The following is a 16,574-nucleotide window of genomic DNA, read 5'->3' on the forward strand; positions in this document are numbered from 1 at the left end:
CCAAAGCACAATTTTCGGTAGAACATGCAAGCGGGCCGTCGTTATGGAAAAGAAGGGTTAGGGATCGGAAAGGAAATCAGTGGTATCGCACATCACTACATTACAGCTACCGTAGACAGGAGCCTCGGCGGAGTAATATGTAGTGTGCTTCAACATAATATTACCGTATTGTGACTTTAAGTTTTGTGGATATTATACATTGTTATGCTCAGGATATGTCAGCCAATTTCCACTGGAAATGCCTTTAGTCAGCAAGGAATTTGCATTTGCACTGATACATTTTTATATAGCTTTAAATGCACATAAAAAACAGCTGCTTGATTAAGTGAAAATACATTGATGGGGTTTTTTTTTTCACTAATAAAGTTGTGGAGTTGTAAAGTATTTTGCCTCACGTCAATGTAGTCAGTTATATCGTTATCGCAAATTTTCAAATATATATCATGATAAATATTTTTGGCCATATTGGCCTGCCCTAATTGTAAGTGTGTGTGTGTGTGTGTATGTTTGTGTGAGAGAGAAATTAGGTGAATAAGGCTTGTAGAAGAAATGCACTACAAGTTGAATTCTGGAAATACAATCATTTCACCTTCTCAGTGCAGCTATACACATACACACGTTAAATTAATTAAAAGAAATGAGTGAGCATGTGTGGACTGTATGCAGGTGACAACCGGAAGTTCGAGAAGCAGATGTGTTTTAATCTTATTACATAAAAACATAAAAGTGATACTGTGTGGATGGTTCTGAATGAGCAAGATTGTAACAGATAAACCCAAGTCCGACATGTTTTGGTTATCTGAAAACTTTATTATATAGCAAAAGTAGCTCTCTTGTGCGGTTTGCTGAAAACTGTAACACTGTTTTGAGAACATTCATTAAGCTGTCAACCACTGATCAGCATGTAGCCACTGCAGCACCACTAGACTCTGCACACCCCGAAAAACAAACATCTGGAATATCAGCCTTCACAAATAATCATCTTTTCTCTCAGAGAACATTAGCACGCTTCAGTGACGAGGTCACTTAAAAGTATTCAACTCCTAAGGGAGTTAGTCCAACCGTTTTGCTAACCCCAGTAACTGTAAGGCCATCAGCCATGGCGAGCAAGGAGAGAAACAGTCTGCTCTAAGACAAAAACAGACAGGTCCGACTCTAAGTACCAGTGAACATAAAATCAATGAGGCTAACACAAAGCAAAGTGCTTCAAATCAAAGATGTAGAACAAATGAATTTACAGGTGAACATTTCATCAACATGAGTGTTAGAAAAGTTTCATTGGTTTCAAGGTGAAGTAAACAAAACAAAAGCTGTGAGGAAACAGTGTCAAAGCCGGGTCAGAGTATTCTGAGGTCTTGGAGTGAACTTAATGCTGAGCTCGTTCACAGACTCTGTGGTCTTGTGTGAAACAGACTGACTCCAGTTGTGGAGAGCAGCTGTCAGAGGGGTGTGAGGAAGTAGTCTGCAGGATTCTGGTAGTTGTGTGCTTGCTGGCTGTGTGTCTGTAGCTGCTGTTGCTGGATGATCTGCCGGACTTCTTCTTCCAGCTCCGGGGGAATGATGAGCTGATCATCGGGGTCTGGCTGGGCAGGAGCGTTGAAGTAGCCCCCCTGCTTCTTGACAGGAGCATCGGCAGCCTCCTCAATGAGGTCCTGGTTCCTGCCTTGACAGGCCACAGAGCCATTACCTCGAGCCTTCCGGCCCAGAGTTCCTGACCGAGCCTCCCCACCGAGGTAGGGAGAGGAGGGCGGGACGGGGGAGGCAGATGGGGAAGGGAAGGCCAGAGGCAAAGACTCACTCTGCAGCGTGACAGGGGGAGGGCTGTCTGTGCTTTGCTGAGACTGAGCACAGTTGTGTCGTAAGAGACAGTGGACGTCAGCTTCCACCTCCACACGGCTACCGTTGGAGAAGACACCAGCGATGGGCTCCTCATCCTCGCTGTCAAGCCCGTTATCAGACAGTGCTCCAGAGAACTGCCTGTGGAAGCTGCTCCCCCTACAGGCGGGCCTGTGCGTGCCAGCTCGCCCCGGGAGGTTCGGGTGAGAGGTTGGGGGTTCAGCCTGCGGCAGCGGTTCCTCCGAGGACGCCGTTGATCCCACCTCGCTGCTCATCTCAGATGTGCTGAACTCGCTGCTCAACTCGCTCACTGTTGCTGAGGAGGTGGGCGGCGGCTGTGGCAGCGGAATGCTGCCATCACTGCTTCCCGAATAAGGATGTAAACCGGGCTGAGTTGCCGGGCCAGGGCTGGGTGGTGGCGGTGGCGGCTCGCAGAAGCAGCAGCATTCTTCAGTGATGCTGAGCTTCACAACGACGGCACTGAGGCTATCAGAGCAGCCGTAGCTCTGAGCCAGAGTCACCAGCTTCTTTGCAGCAGCCAGAGCATCTGGTAAGTTCCTTACCGCCTCCACCGCCTCACTGGGCGACAACATGTCCCACAGTCTCCGGCTGCCCAGGAGAAAAAACTCGTCCTGCGGGGTAAGCGCCACCGTGGAAACATGGGGGTGAGGTGTCACTGATGGGCAGAGGAAGGAGTAACCCATAATCCTGGTGGAGTCTGTTACGCCGCTCACTTTGTTATCCTGCAGGGAGGAAAAGGACAAACAGAAGCATTTGTATTTCCCCCCCCGGAAAAAACTCGACAATAATGACATTTATTTATGGTTTTGTAGGGTTGAAAACGGACTGCTGACTGTTTCAGTAACAAGCTGTAAAACAAAACCAATATTCTCTTGTTCCAAAGTTAATTTTTCTTTTTGTCTGTTTAGATTCAGTATTTGTGTGCTTTATATTGTTGGTCTCACCAAACTAAATGAATTGAATACAGTTTACTGTCAGTTATGTTAAAAAACATTACAAAACAGTCTGTGAATAGATTCGCCCCATCAGTAGTCCAAAAACTGGTGTGGTTTAAGACAGAACAGCTTAAGCCAGACAATATTTAGCTCCATTAAATGGCAAAAATCTGCCTTTTTTCTTATTTTCTGTTATCCATTTATATACTATAAGCATGCAAATTCTGGCTGTTCATATTAACCATGGCTAAAGTTTCAAATATGCAAAACAACTCTATTAGAGTCCAAAAATACAAATATGGAGCTGGAAGTGAGAATCACAGGTGTCGATAAATGGACTTGTTTCAGCACTTTGTGCAGCATATGAAACGTGTCGTTACCTCAGTGATAATAGCGTTATGCTGCCGAACCCTCTGGTACTCGGCCTCGTCTTTGACAGTGTGGATGTGTGAAAGTTGCATAGCTTTGCCATCTCGGCACAAAACAGCCTGGCACCTGCCAACGTTGGCAGTTTTCAGAGTGAAGCAGCCACCATGCTCACTGGACGCTACCGGGTCATGTCTGATGTGACACAGAGCTGCTGACCCGCCCATCCTCTGGCCTGCTGTGCCCAGTTTCCTGCAGGAGATGGGCACACAACATCCTGAGTGAGGTGAGGCTGTTTTCCTTCCAAATCACACATCGTTTGGAGGTCAATGTTTACCTTTGCATGGTGAGGAAAGTGTTGATGATGTAGTCCTCTTGCCTCTGGCCCCTCTGAAGTTCCTCTGCGAGCACATCTCCCATGGTGCACTGCAGCAGATAAGGCACCTCGACATTCCTGTCTCCATCAAAAACTCCATACAGAGCTTCATGAATGCCGCAGAAGCTGTCCAGAGCCAGAGCAGCCACACACAACCTGAGAACAGCAAGATGGAGGCAGTTTAGAACAAGAACAATGACACAAAGCCAGAGATGGGGCATAAAAAACAAAACAAAAAAGGCTGAAGCATCAAAGAAAGACTGACTTGTTTTTCACTCCAGAGGCCTCCGTGTAGCCATGACTCCAGACTGCAGGGACTCCTTGGCTCTCACTCACACAAGGAGCTGAAGGTGAAGGATCCACCCTCAGACATCGGATATTACTACAGAGAGAGGGAGAACAGGACAGGTCAGGCAGTTGCTCTTTTATTCCCAAGCTCAGGTGGTGGTGTGTTTATGCGAGTGAGTCATACTTCAGGTGTTCCAGGCTCTTGTGGTCGAGGCTGAGTCGAGGATTTCCTGTGAGGTCGAGCTCCTGGAGCTTTGAAGGAAGGATCTCTGGCAGAGTCACCTCAGTCAACTCATTGCAGCTCAGATCAACACACTGAAGAGAAACACAGTGTCAGTCCTGACATGTGCAAACGAGTCAGATTAAATTAAGTGTTTTTGTCTAATTTATCATCTTTTTCCAATTTGTTTTATAAACTGCATAAATTCAATTTTCTTTTTGCATTTCTTTTATTTTCTCTTTGTTTCTGTTCTGTAACGCTGGATAATCTATCCAGCATTAGCATTACCACAGCTACCTCCTCCTCTCAAATAATACTTCTGGCAGGTAAGCATTAATTCAGTGAGTGGCATTAGTACACTACAGCTACCTCCCTATTACTAGGTGAAAAAGAGTTAAGTTAAGATTGACCTTAATCTCAGGCAGCTGGAGGACTTCAGGGAAGGCGCTGATACAGTTGGAGTGGGCAGAGAGCGTGTGCAGGCGCTGACAGTTGAGAATGGTCGTGGGCACCGCTCTCAGCCTGTTGCCACTCAAATCCAGCTCCTCCAGCTGCTCCAGTTGAGCTAGTTTACTGCAGGACGTGGAGGTAAAAAGGAGTAATCATGACCTGCACCAAGGCTCAGATTTTATACAGGATGATGAAGGATGTGTACCATTTACTTAGGAATAGAACACCTTGTAAAAGCAAAGGAATAAGGGAATTGGTGGTTAGAGGTGGAGTGAGTGAGGATAGTGGAGCTGAAATGATAAAGGAACCCTACAGTTAAATCTAACATGTCCAGATGTAAAGAAGCCTTTATGGTCACATTTTAAAGCTCAGTTTATATCAGGTGCAGTATTTCACCTGGCAGTGAAGGTTTGCAGCTGGTTATAGGCGAGGTGAAGCACTCTGAGGTGGCCGTGTCCAGTCAGAAGAGAGATGCACTTGTCGGTCAAGCTGTTATTGGTCACGTAGAGCTCTTGTAGGCTGCTGAAGGCATCCTCTGATAGGCTGGCTGCAGGGAGGTCCTCCAGCTTATTGGCCGACACATTTAGGTATCGCAGGCTGGGAGGAATTTCCAACAGAGGGTACAAATTTAGTACAAGATAAATAACGGATACATGCTGATGGGAAGAAACACACAAGAAAAGAACAAAAGGAGGGAAGAAAAAGATGTGTCCACCTCTGCGCTTTGATGAACAAGTTGTGTGGGAGCTCAGTTAGATGGTTGTGTTGGAGGTCCAGGACTTCTAGCTGTGATCGCTCCAGCCTCTCATCCAGCTGACACACATCGTTCCAGCCTGCCAGCAGCTTTCTCAGGCTCCCACTGGACAGCAGCCTAAACACAAACAGCACAGCCAACTCAGTGTGTGTGCTGTACATCTGTTAGTGGGACCACCACGCTGAGCACCATCTGATTTCCCATGGAGGTTCAATGAGTTCACTTTGTATTCAATTAATCTATGCTTGAGATTCATGTAGCTGGAAACTATCATCAAGCATGAATGAACCCAAATAACTGTGATTGTGAATGCAGGATTACATCATACGAATGAAAGAAAATCTGTCTGTTCATCCGTTTTTCACCCATCTCAACAACTATTCATAAGATCTGCTTAACACTTGGCAGGTGTGTTGCTCTAGGTCTGAATAAATGAAGTGGTGATTTTAGGCCAGACTTGATGAGCAGTTCTCATATTATGGCTGAAAGCACAGTGTTCACACTGTGACTGCTGCCTACTCCACTCTGTATGTGGAGAGGTAGGTACACACACACACACACACACACACACACACACACACACACACACACACACACACACACACACACACACACACACACACACACACGTTTGTTTTGCTACCTGTGTGAAGACATTCACTGATAATAATGCCATATTTACCCATAATTGCAATCATCAAAATAACTAATCTAATATAATTTTAATTAGAAACTTTAAAAACATGTTTTAACCCTAACACAGGCCCCTGAAGAGGTGTAAAATTGGAGCTGGCAATTTTTTTTAAAAGTTAAAACTTCCAAATTTTGAGAATTCCAATCGGCAAAAATGTAAACTGGTTCTCACAGAAAAGCTCAAGGCGCTTTATTTAAATGCATCATTTTGATATCTTTGGTTTCCTGTGATAAAGGCTCTAGCCACTCATGTGGTTTGGATGAAAAGAAAACTGCAACCCACAATCTCCTCATTCTGCACAGCCACGTTTTAAACAAAGTAACGTGCACAGACACACAGACACATGTAGTCAGTGGATCCTTTTAGCTGTCCTCCTTTCTAAACAGTAACTTTATGATTATTGTATTTGATACATTTAAGGGGCACGTTTAAATTGTAGCTAAAAATGTTAGGTGATATCCCTCATACAATCAATCAATCAATATCATACAGTTTCACGATTTGAAAAAAAGAACTGCCTGAAAGAGATGTAGTTTTGTATTTTTTCATTAGTTTTTATTTTCAGTAATAACTTTCTTCAGTTTAGTTTAATTTTTGCAAGCTTGGTTCTTAAGTCTTTTTAAATGTAATTTAATATATTTTAAGAACCTTACCACAGGCACATTGAAGATCAAGTAAGTTCCAGTGATGCATTATTATCAGCTGTTACGTCCAAGCTGCTTTCCCTCACTTTGATTTTTGTCATTTCCCCACCTGTTCTTTCATGAAAAGCATAAGAATCATGTGTCTGTGCGATGCTCACCGTACAGGCAGCTCAGTGACACAGTTATGGCTGATGTCCAGCACTTCCAGTCTGCTGCTCTCCCACACCCAGTCGGGGACACATCCCAGCTTGTTCCTTTAAGAAAACAAACAGAGTCAGCACCCAGCTTACAACAAGCACATGTTCTGTTCTTCTAGATTGTAAATAGGACAGTGAAGTATTCTTAGTTTTTATACCAGGATAAATCCAGCACAGTCAGATTCTCTGGAACAGGATGCACCTCCAGCTGCTTCAGCTCTAAAAACATAACACAACTCTTTATGGCACGAACGTCTTTCTGGATTTAATATCTCTCTAGAAAAAATTAAGTGGTCGTACTGTTGTGTGCAGCATGCAGGCTCTTGAGGGCGTGGCCACAGACTCTGAGGAGGGCAAGAGTGTTTCTGTCACAGCGGAGGAGCTCCAGCTTGCAGAGAGAGCTGACATCTAGCTCGTCTAGACCTGTATCCCTCAGGTCCAGATGAACAATGTGGGCCAGCTGCTCCACATCTGCCACTGTCGCCTTCTGAAGCTGGTTCAGCCTGTTCGAGGCAGACAGCACAGAGAAGAACAGAGAAGGGGGAAGTAAAGGAAGAGGGAAGAAAGGACCAGAAGAAACAAACACTTTAACCTCTGACCCGTTTCACATTTCAGAACCTGAGAAGAAGTTGTTAGGCATTCGTAGTACGACTGACCAAAATAATTAACCGACAGGTTCCCTTCCTTCACCGTCTCTGTCTTTATTTTGTACTTCAAAAGGCTAAATTAAACCTTTGTTGCCATTTCAAAGACCACCAAACATGAAAGCGGAGTCATGCAGAACTGCAGTATTTGTCATTGGCAATTCTAAAAATGTAAGCTACTGCGCGGACATTTTTACCTGAGATCTATGTAGCGAGCAGACAGCCACTGCAGCCCAGCCAAGTCCAGGACAGAGAGCTTGTTCCCTGCCAGACAGAGTCTCTCCATCCCTCCAAGTTTCTCTAGGACAGGGGGCACACAGCTGAAACAATTGAAGGATAAGCCGAGGTAGGTCAAGCCCTCCAGAGAGCCCAGCTCCACAGGCAGTGAACTCAGAAGGTTACCATCCAGGAGAAGAGTCTGCAGGCTGGCCAGAGCCAAACAGAGGGAAGGGCATTTAGTCGTGATTAATACAGATACTGTGTGTAAAAAACATGTTATGCAAATATAGTGTTAAGAAAAGACTTCAGACACTAAACAGGACTCTGACATTTTTGTACTGACTTGTCTGTAAGTATAAACAAGCTTAATTTGGAACTTTTAAATATTACTTTATATTCAGTTATGGAACATAGCTGAGTATTTTGCATTAAAAGTAAAATACTGTTTCCAAATAAACGCCCCGATTCCAAGTTAGACATAAAAATTGTGTTTTGCCTTTTGAAATTCCTAGAAAAGCCAGCATATGCGCAGAAACTCCAAGCTCCCACATCACACAGAGACACTGTTAGTGTCACTGTGTACTATGGGCACTTGGACAACACCTCTAGATTTCTACGACAGAAGTCTGGTGCACAGCCAGCTGTTCGCTCAATACAGAGATGGATTAATCAACGCTGATGTACCGTAATGGTACTAACAACAACTCCAAACTGATGTCTCTGTCAGCAAAATGCAGGTCAGTGAGGACGCATCCCATTTTAGGCTTCATTCTTATGAAACTGCAAACCTTGGATCGTCATTTACTTACTTGTGCATTGTTCCTACTTCTGCAGGCACGGAGGAGAGACGATTTCCAGACAGGTTTAGCTCCGTGAGGGAGGTGATGTCACACAGGGCCAGAGGAAACTCAGACAGAGCGTTATTTGACAGACTAAGGCTTCTCAGTTTACAAAACCTAAAGAAAAGGGGAGAGAAAGAGAGAAGTATTCAGCAAGAGTGTGTGAGAGAGAAGGAGGGAAGGGCAAGAGGAACAGGGCCAGACAAAGAGAGACAAAGATATTCATCTCTGTGCTATAATAAGACTCTGGCCTTCTTTAAAACACATAAAACACACACAGTGAACAACTATTACTTACATAACACCTGCCAGATTAAAAAAGTAAAATCAGCACAGAAGAAGCTAATACAAAGGTTCAAGGACACAAAGTATCAAGTTTTCAACAGAACAATGCAGCCTGTGCTTCAGGTAAGAAGCTTGTGTATATTGTTTATATTCATTGCGCTCTTCTCCTCCTAATCCAGTTCACAGAGCAATCAGAGTGAAAGGCTGATCCAGGCCCACATTCTTCTTAGTTAGACTCACCTGCCCACCACAGCAAGGATACAGTCCTTAAAACACTGCATGATATGCATATGCTTGTGCCAAAACAATGACGTGTAGAGATTGCCATCAGGCAAATTTCAGGTTTTGATGTCATGTTGCCTTGACAGGCATGGATGCAAGAAGCCAAAATAAAGGCAGACAGAAAGGAAAACGAGGCTGTTCAGATGAATGCTGCTAATCTCTGACTGTACATAATAGGTTTGTCAGTGCTGGTCACTTTACTTACCCACTTTACCATAAAACGTAACGCTGGTCACTTTACAAGACAATCTGCAGACAGTTTATGCTAGAAGTGTAAGCTATGTTTGAGGATCAGGGCATTTTTACTTATCTATGCAAATTTTGTACCAAAACTTAAGAAAATAGAGATTGTACTGTCTCATACTGATGTCCTCATTAGCACAAAACTATTACTAAACACTTTTTTAGACTACACCTGCACTACTGTCAATTCTGAAAAGACACACATGTCAAAAACAATGTGCAACCCCTGTCGTTGTCATTTTTATCCAAAGTGAAAAGTTTTCGTGCTCTACGTCACAAATCAAAGCTTACAGAATGGTCAAATGTCTTTAAAATTGCTGCCAAGATAACAAAATGACACAAGGACCAAGTCTCAGTTGCTGAGAACACGTCTCTTTGATGCTCAGCGTAAAGTGAGAACATCTCTAAAAACTAGGAATGCTTTTATCTGCACAATAAGGTCTAAGTGATTTTCTAGAAATAATGAAAGGGCATTTCCAGATAATCAGTCAGTTTGTGGTGTTATATGGATCAATCCATTATTTAAACAGAGCAAGCTCAGGAGCAGCACACTACCATGGCAAAGTACAGTTGGGGAAAACAACTTTTTGATTTCCTGCTGAGAGTAAAGCATTATACAATTACCTTATTCTGAGTTTTAGTCAGTGAGTTTCTTTTTTAATAATTGACGTTATAAAAACAAAACCTGCTTTTCGTTTTTTATTTTTAAAAATTCAAAATAAAAACAGCCTCCAAAAAAACTAACGGAATAAAGCAAGGGACTAAAGAGCGAGGCAAATTTTATTAGTGTTTTCCTGATGAGTTTACAGTGCGAGTTAATAGTGTTTTATCTGTTCAGCTGATATGTTAGATCTTGCATCTCACTGTGTAAACAAACTTTAAAGTTTGGTGCTTTCTCTGTGATTCATGAAAGCACCAAACCTCACTTTCCTACTTCTGCTGTACATGATAGCAGAAGCGAGAAATAAATAAGAGAAACTGATGAAAACTTCCATGATGAACCAATTGAAAAGTAATTAAGAAGTAAATGTAATTCATATTCAAGACCTGGAAAGTTTTTCCTCCGTGATACTAAACGGGTTTCAAGACCTCATAATCAAGCTTTTGTAAAAGCTTGTTTGTACACCAGGAAAACTGTGCAAGACAATTTTGCAAGACATTATACTTAATATTTTGTTATGAAGGTAGTGTGGAAAAAAGAAGCCAGAGATAAAAGAAAGTCAGAGAAAGACTGCTAAACCTCATAAAACCGTGACATCGGCAGCTGACGTCACCTAATCTGACCTGGAAAACACAGAGAAGCCCTCTGCCCGAGAGGCCAGACAGCTGACGTCAAATCTCTCATCACTGCTGCAGCTCTCTTTTAATCACTCACACACACCCAAAAACCATCATGCTTCCACCACCCATGGATAACCATGCACGAAACCACACACACACACACACACACACACACACACACACACACACACACACACACACACACAAAAAGAGGTAACTACACAAAATGTTTACTCTCAGATCCTCCCCGTGCCATATCATTAAACGCACAGGGAGAGACGTACTCTGAGAATCGGTGTGTGCAGGAGAGCTGATGTGAGAAACTGACCTGGTGAGTGCTGGAACACCTTTGTGAGGGGACATGAAGTTGTTTTTGAGGTTGAGGTGGGTAAGGTCCTGGCTGTAAAACAGCTGAGCAGGCAGCTCCTCCAGGCTGCAGCATGACAGGTCCACCGAGTTCACCCTCTGAGAGGCGATCTGACAGAGAGAGACAGAGAGAGAGAGAGACAGAGAGAGAGAGAGACAGAGAGAGAGAGAGAGACAACAGCCTTGCAGTTACTTCCATCAAACTAGCCTTAATCGGGATCCATTAAGTTCATTTCAGACTAATTTTTATTCTTTGACTCTATTAAACTAGTTTTACATAACATACATACACTCAAAGTCTTTAATGATCCTTATTTTCATTATAATAGGTCTTGGTGCTGCCCTTAATCCTCTGTTTTCAACACACGCTTTTAGCTCCTCTGCTTTTCAGCTAAGTTTCTTCCCATTGGCAACCCCTCATAAACAGAAAGTTTGAATAGTGAGTGGGGCTGCTGTGCTTACAACCATCTTTGTGCCTGAGATGACCATATTAGGAATATTTACTGAATATTTAATGAATATTTACTAAAGAAAAAAACAACAACAAAACAAAATGGTATGAAACTGTGTGAGTATTTAGGTTTACAGATGGTGCAAAATGCAGCTGCTCGCATTTTAACTAAAAATGGAAAATTTGAGCACCATCCATCCATCCATTTTCATCCGCTTTGTCCGGGGCCGGGTCGCGGGGGCAGCAGCCTAAGCAAAGAGGCCCAGACCTCCCTCTCCCCAGCCACCTTCTCCAGCTTATCCGGGGGAATACCAAGGCGTTCCCAGGCCAGCCGAGAGATATAATCTCTCCAGCGTGTCCTGGGTCTGCCCCGGGGCCTCCTCCCGGTGGGACATGCCTGGAACACCTCACCCAGGAGGCGCCCAGGGGGCATCCTTGTCAGATGCCCGAACCACCTCAGCTGGCTCCTTTCGATGTGGAGCAGCAGCTGCTCTACTCTGAGCCCCTCCCGGATGGCCGAACTTCTCACCCTATCTCTAAGGGAGAGGCCAGCCACCCTTTGGAGGAAGCTCATTTCTGCCGCTTGTATCCGCGATCTCATTCTTTCGGTCACTACCCACAGCTCGTGGCCATAGGTGAGGGTAGGGACGTAGATCGACCGGTAAATTGAGAGCTTCGCTTTTACACTCAGCTCCCTCTTCACCACGACGGACCGGTGCAGCGTCCGCATTACTGCAGCTGCAGCCCCAATCCGTCTGTCGATCTCCGGCTCCCTTCTCCCATCACTCGCGAACAAGACCCCGAGATACTTGAACTCCTCCACTTGGGGCAGGAACTCATCCTCTCCTTGAATCGCTACCTTATCGTGGTGGAGGGGTTTGTGTGTCACAGGGATCCCAGGGGCTATGCTGTCTGGGGACTTTTGCCCCCTGGTAGGGTCTCCCATGGCAAATTGGCCCTGGGTGAGGGACCAGACAAAGAGTGATTCATAAGACCCTTATGAAAAGGACATCGAGGGAACAGTTTACCCTGCCCAGGATAGGGTTACCGGGGCCCCGCCCTGGAGCCAGGCCCGGGGAGGGTGCCCGAGGGCGAGCGTCTAGTGGCCGGGCCTTAGTCTATGGGGCCCGGCCGGGCACAGCCCGAAGAGGAGACATGGGCCCATCCTCCCGCAGGCCCACCACCCGCAGGAGGCGCCATAGGGGTCGGGTGCATTGTGTGCCGGGTGGCGGCAAGGAGCGGAGGCCCTGGCGGACTGACCCCCGGCTGCCAAGACTGGCAATTTGAGCACCCTGTAATGAAATCCTTTCATTGGCTACCTTGTCAGGTTCGAGCAGATTATAAGGTCCTGCTGCTCACCTACAAGGCTTTAAATGGTTTGGCACCTTCATACCTCTCTGATCTTTTGCACCTTTATGTTCCATCCCGTGCTTTCCCATCCCAGGATTCTGGCCTTTTAAAAGTTTCTAGAGCCAGAAAAAAAGACTACTGGGGAGCGCGCTTTTTCTTTTCGTGCCCCATTTTTGTGGAACAACCTCCCTCAAGATATTAGGCAGGCATGCTCTGTGGAGGTTTTTAAAGCTAAGTTGAAGACCCACTTGTTTACCGTATCCTGCATGTCTTGATTCTATGCCATTTCGTTTTTTTAAATTTTTATTGCTTTTAACTTTTATTATGTTTTGAACTTGTTATTGTGTTTTTAACTTGTATGTATCACTTTTATTTATTTATGTCTTCATTTCCAAATAGCTGTACAGCACTTTGTTTGAAAGCGCTTTATAAACAAAATTATTATTATTATTATTATTATTATTATTATTATTAGATCACATGGATTACTCGTACACACACTAAACTCATTAAATAAATTCTGATTTTGTAACAGTAACAATGGTGTGACAGGAAATAATGAAAAGCAGAATCGGTCCCATTTAAAGGAAACATTCAAAAGCCTTTCAAAAACGAAAGCAAGGTGCTCGTACAACACCAAAACCGGTTTTGTGTTACTGGAATTATTTTTCCTGTTTACACAACACTCAACAAGTATGTCAACTATGAGGTTAATGCTCATATTTGTCAAATGAGTTCATAGATTCATCTTTGACTCCTCTCATTCACGTGCTTAACTGTCCTTTGAGCATGTAACTGAGACAAGTGTTGCTCAAGATGGTGATCACTGTTTGGTGGTATGTAAGTGTAAATAGGTCCGTATGACCCACAGAAACACTCTGCTAACCCTAACCCTGTAACATCTCTAAACCAGATTCTGCCACTATATATTAATGAAATTGGAATTATAGAATATTTCTGGAACCAACAAGCATGAGCTGCAATGCTTAAACATAGTCTACTAGTCACATAAATCCATAGTTTCATACTGTTTTAATCCTAAATTCAAACCTTAAATTCACACAGATAATGATGTATTTTCGCATCCATGTACACATCCATAAGTTTGAAACTCAATATCCAGTATTATTCTTTAGCAGAAGAGATACTAACACAAAAAGGCAATTCTGCACTTGAGAAGCTTTAGATTTACACTTGCATACAAAGCACATAGCAAGTTACTGCTAGTAACCAGTACAGACAGAAGCAATGATGACAGCAAATTGTTTAAATGTTCAGATGTGCCTCTGACTACAATTGCACTTTGTACCTTTGAGGCTGTCCTCTGCCAGCGGAGGTACTCTGTGTAGGAGTCATAGCTGATGTAGTAGGTCTGACTCTGGGGACCAGCTGAGCTGAAAGCCAGACAGTGGCTGTGTCTTCTCACTTCCTCCACCTGCATTAAAAATTACATTTATTGAGTATCTATCTCTCCAATGACATTCTCATCATTCAAATGAAATGCAGCCCTAAACCATTACAAAGCCTCCACCATGTTTTACATATGGCTGTAACTGTACCTCTCTCCTGAACTCCAATTTAAACCAAAAATTTCAAATATGGATGCGTCACTCCATACCTTGTTGCCACCGATTTCCCATCTATATTTTTTAAGATATTTTCTCCCTGTTTCCATCATTAAAATACCTTCTTAACAGCCACTCTTCCACTGAGACTAAGGAATCACCTTACTGGTGAAAAAATACCCTTTTACACTTGTCACACCTATGGGATTTTTTTTTTTTTGTAGATTCAATTGAAGACATGGGAACCAATGATGTGTTTTTGCAACAAGTACTAATGCCTAAAGATGCAATATAAACTTGTTTCTTTGGCAAGTTGTTTATTATGTGTAGAAAACACTTTTTAAGCTTGAATGATTCATTAGGTCAGTATTATCCAAATCTCAAAAAAGGCTTGCAGTTAAGCTAGAATGAAGACCTAGGAAAGAAGATCCTGATGCAGCAGGAACAAAAAGACCTCTGGTCTAAACCGCAGAGTATTTTTGTCCCTGATAAACAGATACCCAGCCACAGTACTTGCTTGTTGTGTGTCAAAGACATGAAACGTCTCACAAAGTACCTTTCCTCCGATGAGAGGGAGGATGTGCATCTTGCCAGTGTGGGCATGCTTCACAGACGAGACAATGAGGCAGGTTCCACTCAGAGTGACCTGACGTTTTGACCAGCGGTTCACGGGCAATGCCAGCTTCCCTTTCCGCACGTTAAACACCCCGGACAGCTGCACGCGCTCAGAACCTCCCACACTACGAGGTTTACCTGCGGAGGGAAAGAATACAGTATGACAGAAACAGACTTTTCATAACAGCATTATAGAGGTTACTGTATTTTTTGTTGTTGTTTGCTCTATGGGATTTTGTGAATCAACTCTCTCTCAATGGTCTTCTCTTTCACAAAGTGAGAGCTGCGTGGTTATGTAAGAGAACTGTAGCTCAATAGCCTGTGGGCTGGCAGAGAGCAGTCACTCAGTCATCATTTGTTACATTAACCCTTTGCTGACACAAATTAGCTTCAGTAATGAATTGGAGCTGACTTTTGCCAGTATAAGCCAGAATACATTCTAGGTCTTTTAAAGCACTGACTACATTGTCCAGGGTTTTTAAATTCTTGGAAACTCAAAGTTACTTTATATGCTCTTACCAGTGAATAAGAAAAAGGGAGACACATGAAGAGTCTGAGCCACTGAGAGGCCTGAAATCAGATTACCTTGTTATGTAACGTCCTACAATGCCAGCACCTACATCCTCCCTACTGCCTCCTCCAGTGACTTACACACAACATCACCTAGGTTTCACCGGCCCTAGCTGACTCATCAGTAATGCTTCAGTGAACCTCAGTGCTTTAATGGTACTGAATGAAATCTGTAAAGTGCAAAGGATTTAAATCTGTCAGATATAGAGTCTTAAACTGAATCTTTTATTTTTTTGTTAAACCTATTTTAGACTCTTAATTCAAGCATGCAAACTAAATGTTTGGGCTACTTTTTCCAATTCAGCTTCACGCACATCATGATTTATTGTGTTCTAACATATCATAGAATCACTGTATCATCATGTAAAATATATCTTATGAATTACTCACTGACTCCTGCCCTTGCTGGAGATTATATTCTTTATCAAATCATTTACATCTTTAGACCTCAATATTCATATTGGATTTTTAAATCACCAAACACTGGCATCAATTTTAAAAATCCTATATCAGTGCAATATCTTCCAATTGTATGCTTTCCATGATCAGCACTAACACTGAGGTTTGTATCTATTACAGCAGGGGTAGGCAACCTTTCTGATGGCAAGTGCCATTTAAAATTTCCTCAGAAGTCAGTGTGCCATATGATTGCATTAGCAATACATTTAACGCGCTATATGAACAGTTACACACTATATAGAACCACTTTATAGAATTATATTTGTTCGCAGATGTTGGCAGCTATCAGTGAATAGTTATCAGCTATTTTGAAACAAAAAAGACACCTTTTACCCATAACAAGAACTCCATAACAGCAAATGAACTGTACAACAGAAAATACAAATGCTATTTATGGTCTCCTCATAACAATGATAAGAAAAATAAACTAAGCCAATATGACATGTCTGTTAATACAGAGACACACATGTTATGTGATCTCTGGTCTCCCACTCAGAGACACAGGTCTCCAAGTGTCCAGCATTCAGACGGCCACCTGAGGACACTCATGTGAGAGAAAATCTGCTCACAGATATGTAGAGCCAAATACTGTCAATAAGGCCTCTGCAATGTTCTGAAGAAGGT

The 16,574-nt window shown here is 43.3% G+C and overlaps 1 protein-coding gene across 1 annotated transcript in view; it reads right to left on the reverse strand.

The window, feature by feature from the left end:
- Window positions 1-789: 789 nt before the first annotated feature.
- LOC102208874 (PH domain leucine-rich repeat protein phosphatase 1-like) overlaps window positions 790-16,574 on the reverse strand; it is a 23,376-nt gene continuing 7,591 nt past the window's right edge. The window contains exons 2-17 of the mRNA XM_005752058.1: window positions 14,863-15,059; window positions 14,051-14,176; window positions 10,903-11,051; window positions 8,454-8,600; window positions 7,623-7,850; window positions 7,082-7,284; window positions 6,940-7,000; window positions 6,743-6,838; window positions 5,208-5,363; window positions 4,889-5,089; window positions 4,453-4,615; window positions 4,007-4,137; window positions 3,800-3,916; window positions 3,496-3,690; window positions 3,173-3,410; window positions 790-2,579 (exon numbers count right to left, since the gene is read on the reverse strand). Coding sequence (XP_005752115.1) covers window positions 1,440-2,579; window positions 3,173-3,410; window positions 3,496-3,690; window positions 3,800-3,916; window positions 4,007-4,137; window positions 4,453-4,615; window positions 4,889-5,089; window positions 5,208-5,363; window positions 6,743-6,838; window positions 6,940-7,000; window positions 7,082-7,284; window positions 7,623-7,850; window positions 8,454-8,600; window positions 10,903-11,051; window positions 14,051-14,176; window positions 14,863-15,059 — 3,548 coding nt within the window. The 3' untranslated portion in view covers window positions 790-1,439. The remainder of the gene's footprint in view (window positions 2,580-3,172; window positions 3,411-3,495; window positions 3,691-3,799; window positions 3,917-4,006; window positions 4,138-4,452; window positions 4,616-4,888; window positions 5,090-5,207; window positions 5,364-6,742; window positions 6,839-6,939; window positions 7,001-7,081; window positions 7,285-7,622; window positions 7,851-8,453; window positions 8,601-10,902; window positions 11,052-14,050; window positions 14,177-14,862; window positions 15,060-16,574) is intronic.

This window comes from Pundamilia nyererei, unplaced genomic scaffold (genome assembly GCF_000239375.1).
Source record: "Pundamilia nyererei isolate P.nyererei 1_Seehausen unplaced genomic scaffold, PunNye1.0 scaffold00343, whole genome shotgun sequence".
NCBI lineage: Eukaryota > Metazoa > Chordata > Actinopteri > Cichliformes > Cichlidae > Pundamilia > Pundamilia nyererei.